Below are 12,196 nucleotides of genomic sequence, written 5' to 3'. Positions count from 1 at the left end.
ATGTTTGTTATACAGGGTATTAGTATAGGGGAGTAGAGACACAGCCGATGATTAGGGCCTTGTACAAAATTGATGTAGAATAATGTCGGTGATATATGTTTGTGCAATTAATAAATAACAATCCGACATCATCCGTTTATTTCCAACGACCCAACAAATATAACAGTGGCGACGAGGACGAAAAATACGAATCTACGTTAATACATATACATTTTACAAGATCACGTTCGGTGCGTTCCAAAAGTAAGGTTAAGGGCATACACATTGAAAAAGAATTTACATAAGTCATGACTACGACCACAAGTTCAACGGCTACGACAAATACAACTACAAGCCCAATGGCTACTACGGAAAGTTCTGGGACTACACTTACATCTTCTATCCAAGAACCGATTTCACATGCCGTACATACAGTATTCTCCATTGAAACGTACGATACAACTAAAAACTTTGATAGATGGTTAATGAGGTTGGAGAGCGCATTTAGTGTGTTCGGAGTACCAAGGAATAAGCAAGCACCATACCTTTTACATTACATGGGTCCAGACGCATATGACGTTTTGTGTGACAAATTATCACCAGAAGTACCAGTACAAAAAACTTACGAAGAGTTGGTGAATTATATGAAAACTCATTATAATCCGGAACCATTGGAGATAGCGGAGATATTTCGATTTCTACAGAGAAGACAGCACGAAGGCGAAAGTACACAAGATTTTTTAACATCCTTGCAAAAGTTAGCGACCAAGTGCAATTACGGAACATATCTTAAGAAGGCACTACGTAATCAGTTTGTCTTTGGACTGCGGAACCAAGCAATACAAAGTCGTTTATTGGAACATAAGGATTTAACCGTAGAAAAGGCAGTAGAAGTTGCGAAGAGTATGGAGGTGTCTCAAAGAGACGCAGCTCAACTACACAATGCTCACCGTGGGACAGTACAATCCATTACACCAGCATATAAAAACTCTAAGTTTTCAAAAAGTGGAAATTTTGTAAAACCATTTTCAAGTTCAGATGTTAATACTAACAAAATATTTTGTTACAGGTGTGGCGATAGTAATCATGTAGCATCTAAATGCAGAAAGAAGAAGCTCTATTGCAGTCTTTGTAAAGGGCAAGGTCACGTAAGCAAAGTATGTATGAAAGTAAGGCAACAGAAACAACAGGCGAATCAGGTAGAAGAAATTTTCACATTACAAACTGAACATACTACATTTAGAGAAAAATTCTTGTTAACGCTAAAATTAAATGGTACACTAGTTGAATTTGAAGTTGATAGTGGAGCTGCAGTGAGTATAATTAATGTAACTCAATTTAAACAATTATTCCCCAATATTCAAGTAGAAAATACAAACTTACAATTAGTCACTTACTGTAAAAGAGAATTGGACGTTGTAGGATTTGTATCGGTAACTGTTACATACAACACTGTACAGAAAATTTTGAATTTATACATAGTTAAGTCTGATAGAAAACCGTTACTTGGTAGGGAATGGATAAGACAATTACAATTAGATCTAGCAACTATTTCTCATGTATCTCTAGAAACATGCCCCAATACATTAGATAAAGTGATACAAAAATATCAGTCAGTTTTTGAGCAAAATATGGGAAAAATTAAACATTTGCAGGCAAAGTTACAAGTGAAAGAAGGTGCAACACCGATTTTTGTTAAAGCTCGTAAAGTTCCTTATGCACTTCTACCCAAAGTAGAAGAAGAATTACAAATATTGGAGAAAGAGGGAGTGTTAATTAAAGTAAATACGTCAGAATGGGCAACACCTATTGTCCCAGTTGTAAAATCTAATGGTAGAATTAGGATTTGTGGAGATTTCAAAATTACACTTAATAAAAATTTAATTGTAGACGAGCATCCCTTACCAACAGTAGAAGAATTATTTTTGAGTTTAGCTGGGGGAGATAAGTTCACAAAACTTGATTTACAACAAGCGTACTTACAGTTAGAAGTATGTCCCGAAGATAGAAAATATCTAACACTAAGTACTCCAAAAGGGCTTTACCAAAGTACTAGGCTAATGTTTGGTATAGCTAGTGCACCAGCCATATGGCAACGCACAATAGAAACAATACTACAAGATATTGACGGGGTTACAGTCTTTTTAGACGATATTAAAATTACAGCACCTAATAATACTATACATTTTCAGCGATTAGAGTTAGTACTAGGTAGATTAGCAAAGTATAATATACGGGTAAACCTTTCAAAATGTGAATTTCTTAAAGATAAAATTGAGTATTGCGGTTATGTAATTGATAAAGTGGGTATACATAAATCTAAGGCAAAAATTGAAGCAATACAGAAAGTAAAGATTCCTACCAATAAAACCGAATTACGTGCATTTGCAGGGTTAGTAAATTATTACGGTCGATTCATGCAGAACTTAAGTTCTACATTGCATCCATTATATAAATTGTTAAAAAAAGATATACCTTTTAAATGGAATAAGGAGTGTCAAAAAGCTTTTGAAATTGTGAAATCACAAATACAATCACCTAAAGTTTTAGTTCATTTTGACCCAAAACTACCATTGGTGTTAGCTACAGATGCCAGCCCGTACGCAGTAGGGGCTGTACTATCACATACATTTCCAGACGGATCTGAACGACCAATTTGTTTTGCATCACAAACTTTAACAACAGTACAGCAAAAATACGCCCAAATTGACAAGGAGGCATACAGTATCGTATATGGAGTAAAAAAATTCTTTTATTACTTGTTTGGAAGAAACTTTACACTATATACAGACCATAAACCTCTAGTACATATTTTTTCACCAGTAGCAAGTTTACCATCTTTGACTGCCACAAGAATGCAGCATTATGCACTCTTTTTACAGGGATTTAAATACAATATTAAATATAAAAATACAACAAAGCACGCAAATGCGGATGCTATGTCGCGGTTACCTACAAAAAGTACTGATAATTACCTTTATGATGAACCAGATGCATTCGAAATTAATCAAATAGAAACATTACCCATTAAATTACAGGAACTAGCCAAGGCAACTGAGAGAGATAATGCATTAATACCACTATTAAAGGGGTTGCAATCAGGGACAGAGGTTGACAAAAAATTCCGTTTTAATGTAGATCAGTCAGAATTTACATTACAAAGTGGGAGTATATTTAGACAACACCGCGTTGTTGTTCCAAAAACATTACAGTACAAAATCCTACAAGAATTACATGCAACGCATTTTGGGGTGGCAAAGATGAAAGCCTTAGCACGAAGTTATGTGTGGTGGGCCGGAATATCGGATGACATTGAGGCGATTGTTAAGAATTGTGTAAATTGCCAAAAACACAAAAATGACCCAGTAAAAGTGCAAGTTCACCCTTGGGAACCAGCTAGTGCTCCCTTTGACAGAGTACATGTGGACTTTGCAGGGCCTTTTTATAATCGATATTACTTTATTTTAGTCGACGCATACACACGCTGGCCAGAAATTCATGTAGTTAAAGATATGACGACAACAAATACAATTGCTCTGTGTAGAAAAATTTTTACTACATTTGGAATTCCGAGAACTTTAGTGTCAGATAACGGGAGTACATTCACTTCATACGAATTTAAACGGTTTTTACAAGAAAACGGTATTATTCATAAGTTAAGTGCTCCGTATCATCCAAGCACAAATGGATTAGCGGAAAGATATGTACAATCATTTAAACAGGCTCTAAGAGCAATGAAGGGACATGCAAATGATTGTGAAAGAGAATTACTAAAATTTTTGTTACATTATAGAAAGACTGAACATTCAGTAACGAAAGTCAGTCCTTCCTATTTAATGTTCGGAAGAGAAATTCGCTCACGTTTAGATTTTCTTAAACCAGATTTAGAAGTTAATACAAAACCTAGTTACAATATTAGAGTTAGAGAAATTTCGGTAGGGAAAAGAGTGGCAGTGCGTGACTACAATCATAGCAATAAATGGGAATTTGGCAGAATACAAAAAAGGTTAGGTAAATTACATTATTTAATTCAGTTAGATAATGGTAAATTTTACAAACGACACATAAATCAAATTAGGACAATTGGCGAAAATATGCCTATCACAAATGCAGTGAGAGATTATGTTAACGATCCGATTGCAGGTCAGACGATGTCCACTTCTCGTACTTTTCATAATAATGACGAATTGCATATTGCAAAAGAAAAGGATACACACCCAGCTGACAATCAATTTCAGGGTAGTACCAGTTCAATCATTTCTGAAACGGAGGCAACTACGCCACCAGTAAATGAAAATCTTTCAGATGCTCCAGTTGTATCAGTGCCCGAAACAAGTAAAATTATAATAGATTCGGAACCACCTTTACGAAGATCAAATAGGGTTTCTCGACCTCCTATACGTTTGAATTTGTAAATTTTATGCTTATACATATTGTAAATTTATTTCTTTTAAGGAGAGGAGGTGTTATACAGGGTATTAGTATAGGGGAGTAGAGACACAGCCGATGATTATGGCCTTGTAAAAATGGAGGTAGAATAATGTCGGTGATATATGTTTGTGCAATTAATAAATAACAATCCGACATCATCCGTTTATTTCCAACGACCCAACAAATATAACAATGTTAAACCTATTAAAATTGAAATGGTTATTGAAGGCAAACTATTGTCAATGGAGCTTGATTCGGGAGCAGGAATATCAGTTTTGCCAGAAGCTGTTTACAGTAGTCAATTTAAAGATTGTAAACTCTGTTCAACTAATGTTAGGTTAAAAACATATGACGGTAACATTATAACTCCTTTGGGAGAAATTTCAGTAACAGCTCAGTATGGCAATATTTCAGCGAAATGCAGGCTAATAGTTATTAAGAACGGTTCAACACCTTTATTAGGTAGAGATTGGATGAATGTTTTTAATTTTAAGATTGAGAAGCATGCTGTTATAAACACATTAAGCCCAGTTTCTCAGTTAGATTCCTTATTAGGAAAATATCAAAATTTATTTAACGGGACATTAGGGCACTATAAATATGATAAAATTGAATTACAGGTTGACCCAAACTGTAAACCTACGTTTTGCAAACCACGTTCAGTACCCTTTTCTTTCAAGGAAGCAATCAACAAAGAACTTGACGAGTTAGAGGAAAGAGGAGTAATTGAATTGGTGGAAGATTCTAAATGGGCTACACCATTGGTTCCGGTGGTGAAGGGTAATGGTAAGATCAGAATCTGTGCAGATTATAAGATAACAGTTAATCGATTTATGCAAGATATAAAACACCCTCTGCCTCGTATTGAGGAGCTTTTTGCAGCATTACAAGGGGGGGAGAAATTCACAAAATTAGATTTTGCAAATGCGTACAATCAGCTAGAATTAACTGAGGAGACAAAAAAATTATTGTGTTGGAGCACACATCGGGGCATATACAAACCCAATAGACTGCCGTGTGGTACAAAACCAGCATGTAGTATTTTTCAAAAGATTGTTGAAAAGGTTTTGTTGGGTATCCCGGGGGTTATAAATTTTTTAGACGATATCGTGGTAACAGGGAGTAGTCACGAAGAGCATTTAAAAAATTTGGAGCTGGTTTTTGATAAACTTTCTCGAGCTGGTTTCAAATTAAACCTAAAAAAATGTAAATTCTTTGAAAAGGAAATTAAATATCTAGGGCACATCATTGACAAGGAGGGTTTACGCAAAGACCCTGACAAAATAAAGGCAATGAAGGAATGTCCAAGACCTAGTAACGTTTCAGAGGTTAGAGCTTATGTAGGTATGATAAACTATTACGGGCGTTTTGTCGAAAATTTATCAACGTTAGTAGAGCCTTTGTACAAACTATTAAGAGGGACGTCAGAGTTTAAATGGTCAAAAGAGTGTGAGAAGGCGTTTTTAGAATCAAAAGATGCAATTTGTTCAGACGTTGGGTTGGCACATTTTGACCCTGACATGGTGCTAAAATTAGTATGTGATGCATCAAACGTGGAGCTAGGCGCTGTTTTGCTGCATGTCTTTAAGGATGGAACAGAAAAACCAATCAGTTTTGCGTCTAGGGTGTTAAATAAACATGAGATAAATTATTCAACTATACACAAGGAGGCATTAGCGATATATTGGGGTGTCAGGAAATACTATCAATATTTAATGGGGAAGCATTTCATCCTGGGCTCTGATCATAAACCGTTGATGGCACTTTTCGGGGAAAACCGGGGAATACCACAGATGGCAGCGGGAAGGCTGCAGAGGTGGGCGTTATTTCTTAGTGGGTTCAACTATACATTCAAACATATTAAAGGGATTAATAATAGTGCTGATGGTCTTTCGCGTATGCCATTAAAAGTCACTGAAAATCAAGGAGACGAATATGATTATTTTAATTTTTTAGTTGAAGACAACATTCCAGTTAGGTCTAGTGATATTAGGAAAGAGATTCGTTCAAATACTACATTAAGTTCAGTTTTTAGGTATATTAGGGATGGCGATTGGCCAAGTCAAGTTTCCGATGATTTAAAACCATACTATAGAAGGGCGTTGGAACTTAGTATTGATAATGATATTATAATGTGGGGTTATCGGGTTTTAATACCACCTAAATTCCACAATCAAATGTTACAAGAATTACATGGCGCACACAATGGTGTTGTTAGAATGAAATCTTTAGCACGGCAATACCTTTGGTGGCCCGGAGTAGACTCCGACATTGAAAACTATGTTAGAAATTGTGACGCTTGTAAGGCAAATTCAACAAACCCTGCAAAAGCGTGTTTAATCAAATTTGATGAAGGGAAACATGTTTTTGATAGAATACATATCGATTTTCTTGGGCCTTTTCATGGGAAAACGTATTTAATAATAACTGATTCTTACTCTAAATGGCCTGAGGTATATGAGATGTCAAAAGTAGATTCAGCAAGCACAATTGAAAAACTCAGGGACTGTTTTGCGAGGTTTGGATTACCAAACACCATTATCTCAGATAATGGCCCTCAATTTATATGCGAGGAATTCAAAGTTTTTTGTAAAAATAATGGTATTTTACATCTTACCTCTGCCCCGTACCATCCTTCAACTAATGGAGCGGCAGAAAATTCTGTGAAATCTTTTAAATATGCTCTAAATAAACTATTATATCATAAGAGCAACACACAAGGTATGAATAGTTTTATAAGCAAATATCTTTTCTCTTACCGTAATACTCCTCATTGCTCAACGGGTCAATCCCCTTCCAAATTAATGTTTTCGAGGAAAGTGAAAACACGTTTTGATTTTTTAACGACTCCCGATGTCATTAAGGCAAGGGAGAGACAAATTAAGTATCATCATGGCAAACGTATGTTGCAGTTTGAGGTGGGGGAGACGGTTTACATTAAAGACTACCGTACTGTGAAACCGGGGTGGTCAAAAGGGATGATAACAGATAAATTAGGAGTACAACATTACGTACGTACATGTAATTTTCCATCTTGCCTTTAACAAAAGGACTTTATTGCACCAAAGATGAGTCGCATCCTGTGTATTTCACCCTTTCTTAGAATTTTGGTACCTGCGTACCTGACCCATTATTCTCAAAACTTGGTTTTAACCTATATGTTACCTCTTGAAGTTTATCTGCTACTTTTTGTGATGTTATAATTTTATGTTACACATTCACATCATTACAAACAATTAATTTTACAACACAATTTGATATTAATTTGACGGCTGAGTTTTTTTTATTGGTAAGTTCTTTTTTTCCCAGGCTACTTCTACCATTTTCAAAGTTTATTTTTGCAATGTAATTTATCTTGGACTAAAATTTCCGAGCTTTTACAATCAATTATATACCTTAGATGTTTGATCACATGCTACTTTTCAAATTTAAGCGGGATCTTGTTTAGTTTTGGAGGGAATAGTCATCGGGTGGCCATTTTTAAACGTTGCCGGGATGACTTTATTTCCGTGTTCTTGTAGTGTGAAGTTAGCGTAGAACGAAAAACAAGATATGTTGAAATTATTGAATCGCGACCAAGCAATATAAACAATTGCCAAAAATAAATAAAACCCTATTTCAAGGATCTGGAACCAAAATGATATAATGTTTTACCGAGTAATTTTAAAAATGTAAGATTAACAAAAAATCTATTCAAAAATATTCAAAAATGGATGATGACTCAAACGACACTTCAGGGCAGTATATTAATTATTCTTGCATAACATAAATCACGTTTGCTGAAAATAGAACAAAAAACGTAATGATGAAAAAAAAAGTAAAAGCAAAATTTTTTTTGTTGACTTCATAAAAAAAATAATGAAATTTTATTAACTAAAGCTACACTTTAACTCAGACTCACGGCGTACCAAAACTGCGCCACGTCACGCTGCGTCCGAACCATTGAGTTAGAAAACTAATGGAGGGATTATAATGGTAGAGGGGGTAAGAATTTTTGTAGAGGGAAGTTGCCACAGATAGAGGCCACTCGCGTGGATAGGTCCCTGTGAAGGTACATTTTGGCCGACATTATTTGACATATGAACACGCGGGTCCTGTCACTGTCAGTTTTCCACCAAATTCAAATTTTATTAAATTTGCCATTTTAACCCTGGAATGCTACGCGGGGTACGCTTGTACCCCATGCTTGTTTGCAAGTTGCCCCAAACGGCAATAGTTGGGGCTACAGTCATGTGCGCCTCAGTAGTTTCATTCTACCTGACGGCAGTTTAGGTGTGATATTGGTGACGTGCTGTGCATTTTGAATCGTTGAGATATTTGAGATCCGGGTTATAGGTGTACCCCAGTGTAGCAGAATAGGATATTTTTTTTGTGTTGGTATGTAAACTTATATTCTTGCTAAACTATTAAAATTATTATTACAATTTCGCCATCCGTGTTGTTTTTCAATGAATCTTTTGAGAAGACGAAATGGCTTCCCAAAAACAATATTTTGACCGCCGATGACATTTCCGAAATATATCACATGCTTTATGATTCTGATTCCGAAGGTTCCCAAGACCAAAAGAAAATATGCCCAACTTGTGGAGAATAATGTAATAATATTATTTTGTAAAAATAGTTAGAATTATTATTTATCACACGCAATTTTGTGAACTGAGAATGATTAGCTGCGTATCATGCAAAATTTCTCATAAAGGGAAGAAACAGGGCATTTCCTTTCATCTGCAAGACATGTCTTTTATCATGTTGTAGGCGAGGTTGTAGGTACAATACCTAGTTTATGTTTCTTAGTTTTCCAAACGAACCAGTACTTCGAGCAAAATGGTTACCTAACATTAATTATAAATATCTCAAGAACAGCTCTCGAAATTTGCTTTTGTGCTCACAACGCTTCATTGACCTGTGATTTCGACCAAAGGTTGCACCGGAAAATGTTCATCAAATATCTCGTCAAATATGCAGTAGGTACTATCAAAACTTGTTTTTACGCTAAACGTGTGAGTTTATAATATGGATATCATGTGTGAGTTTTTTTACGAGTGCGGATACATTTTGAGACCAATAAACAATAAATTATTATTGAATCTCTCTGCCGTTGTAATGAACCTGAGACCAACCAGTCAATTGTAGCTATTGATCAACACAGTAAATTTAAGGGAGTTGTCAAGTTGTAGTGGCTATAGTAAACTGGCCTTAATTATAATTTATATGTACTACTGGAACACATCGATGTATATTTAGATTTGTAATCAATGATTATATTAAATCTGCATACTTTCCCATCTTTGTCTATTTTGTTTACTTTACCACCAGCATGTATTTTACTCCTATATGTTTTTTTTGTTATTATTCCTATTAGTGGAAAGAAAATTATATCTCTACGCCACTGAAGTGAGGAGCTAATGATAACGGAAGTGGTGTGGTAGTTTAATCACAGCCAGAGGCCACTTTTGGTTCCTACGTCTGGCCAAGCATTTGATTCCCTCTATTAGTTTTCTTACTCAATGGTCCGAACATTCCTGATGTATAGACGTCCTTTGGTTGCAGAAATCTGTGGTGAGTCAAGAGTCACCCTGCGTCACTTCACGTAACTGCGTCTCAACACTCGCCCTGCCTTTACTGAAAATAATTTTGTGGCGGTTATAAAATTGCTGACATTTACTGCGAATGCTTCTTTGAAATCTTGCAACAATCAATACGCATGCGTGAGATTTGCTGCAAAATACTTATGTTGCTTCTACCAATTTGGTGGTAAAAGCTGAGTAAACTGAGTAAAGGTTGTAGTAAACATAAACAATGCGATTGCACTGTGAATCAGACAGCGACGTCGGAAGTATGGGTCAGAGGGGGCGTCTCGCCCCCTCAGTTTTTACACAAGGGGGGCCACGCCCCCTCTAAGAAGGAGTAGATAAATCACTCAGAAGGAACTAACACATCTACTGCATGTGCATGCAGAAATTACAAAAAGTGTAGAAGTAGAGGCTAATATTGAAAGAATTTGTCAGTAAAACTGCGGAAAGGCGGAAAATTTTTGGATATATTTAATTTTTTATACTTGCTTTTCTTTACAATGCTCAATAGTGCAATAAATAGGAACAAAATTTTTGCAACTTTTGTATGTTCTAGCTAGTTCATTATTTTTTAAATAAAATATTAATTATCTATGGCTATGGTTTTCTCATCGAGTCAAGTATCTCTGAAGTTGCTCAATTTCATATAACTAGACATTTCCGACACTTTTTTAAATTTTTCCCAAAACTTTTCTTTCAAAAATACATTATTTGATTGATTAAATGAACAAGTGTCAGGGTCACTTAAAAAATCCACTGCTTTGCATTAAATCCTACACAATTTTGCATGGCAGGGACCTTTCAGACTCCATGGTCGCTAATTTTTGCCCCCCCGCCCCCCAATCGTTATTCACTTCCGACGTCGCTGGAATCAGAATATATGCACTACATTTTCTAAATAATGCTGCATCCTGACTAAGAGAACTTTCCTTCTACGCAAATTTGTTACTGCAATAAACTCTTCATCATCGGAGCTACTGCTTTCTAATAAGTATATTTTGGATAACGTTATGCAGAACAATAAATTCATTAATGTCCCCCGTTTCGGAATATATAAACACAGATTTAATGTTTAAATCTGTGCTTCAATTGCAATGCTCCGAATGCACGTAAATTGTAAGTAAATTTTCGACCGTACCCTTAGATGGCGCATGCAGCTTATTCCCACTAAGGTCAAGGTTATTTTATTTCAAAGGTTACCTGGTAACTATGTGGGCGGAAGCGGGAGGGACGGAATGTATACGTCATCGAGAATTCTGACATTGACGTTCAACGTTGTTTGTAGTCGCGCGGGTGCTTATTTTTCTTGAGTTATAGTTTATTTGTTTAAAATTTGTTGAATTTTGAAATGCATAAGGACATATTTTAGCTGTAGATACCTGTTTGGTGCAATATAAAGACATTTAAGTTTGTGAATTTTGTGGGTTTTCATAGCCGTGATTGAAAGGTTAGTTCATCAATTATATGCACTTTTGTATGTTATAATTAAGTATTTTTTTAGATGAGTGGCGGTAACACTAAAATTCCTCATCCTGGTGTAAATAAAATCTCGGTTTTTACGTTTCCCAAGGACCCTACCGTTCTTAAAGAATGGGTAAGAAAATGTTTCACATCCGGCAGCAAATTAAAATGTGCTGCGCCCTCATTGGTCAAAACGGCCAACCGATGAAAGCGTAGCGCCCCTGGGCGCAAACGTTTAAAAGCAGAGCCACGAACTGTGCAAAGTGCAACGCAATTTCTGCTTCGACTGCACTTCAAGAAACAAAAAGCTCTCCACCTGCAGAACCAGGTCGCCTTGCCAGCTCGACCTCGCGCCACACTCCATCAGTCAGAAGACCTGCATCTGAGCTCACCCCAACGACAGAGCTCGCCGTGTGCACCTCGGTTACCATTGTGTACATAGGTACCTACTATAAATATACATTTTCCATAAAACGCAACAGCATTTTATTTGGCGTCATCCGCTAAAGAATGATTAGAGTTTTAATTCCCAAAGGCTAGGTATTGGTACATAGGGGTGGCTCCTATTTTGTAGAACGCGGAATTTTATCCATTTCCACCTCTAAAATTAATTTGATTATATTTTCACAAGTCGTCGTGCAATGTAAAACAGCTAACGCACCACACTCATTTTTGCAATACTTTGATTGCTTTCAAAGGTGGACGTCGATAAACTTCCAAGATTTCCAATATAAGATCCACCCTCATATACA

At 36.1% G+C, this 12,196-nt stretch overlaps 1 protein-coding gene across 1 annotated transcript; it reads left to right on the top strand.

The window, feature by feature from the left end:
- The first annotated feature begins 16 nt into the window (after positions 1-16).
- Positions 17-2,884, top strand: LOC116162905. The gene is made up of 2 exons (XM_031476674.1): positions 17-995; positions 1,049-2,884. The coding sequence occupies exons 1-2, from the start codon at positions 288-290 to the stop codon at positions 1,058-1,060; spliced, it is 720 nt and encodes a 239-aa protein (XP_031332534.1). The 5' UTR covers positions 17-287; the 3' UTR covers positions 1,061-2,884.
- Positions 2,885-12,196: the final 9,312 nt, after the last annotated feature.

Source organism: Photinus pyralis, unplaced genomic scaffold, assembly GCF_008802855.1.
Source record: "Photinus pyralis isolate 1611_PpyrPB1 unplaced genomic scaffold, Ppyr1.3 Ppyr1.4_LG2, whole genome shotgun sequence".
Taxonomy (NCBI): Eukaryota; Metazoa; Arthropoda; class Insecta; order Coleoptera; family Lampyridae; genus Photinus; species Photinus pyralis.
This window is presented reverse-complemented; position numbering and strand designations above follow the sequence as displayed.

Bases quoted from the DNA above. Each gene is read 5' to 3' on its own strand.
- LOC116162905 (XM_031476674.1), top strand. From the start codon at position 288: ATGACTACGACCACAAGTTCAACGGCTACGACAAATACAACTACAAGC.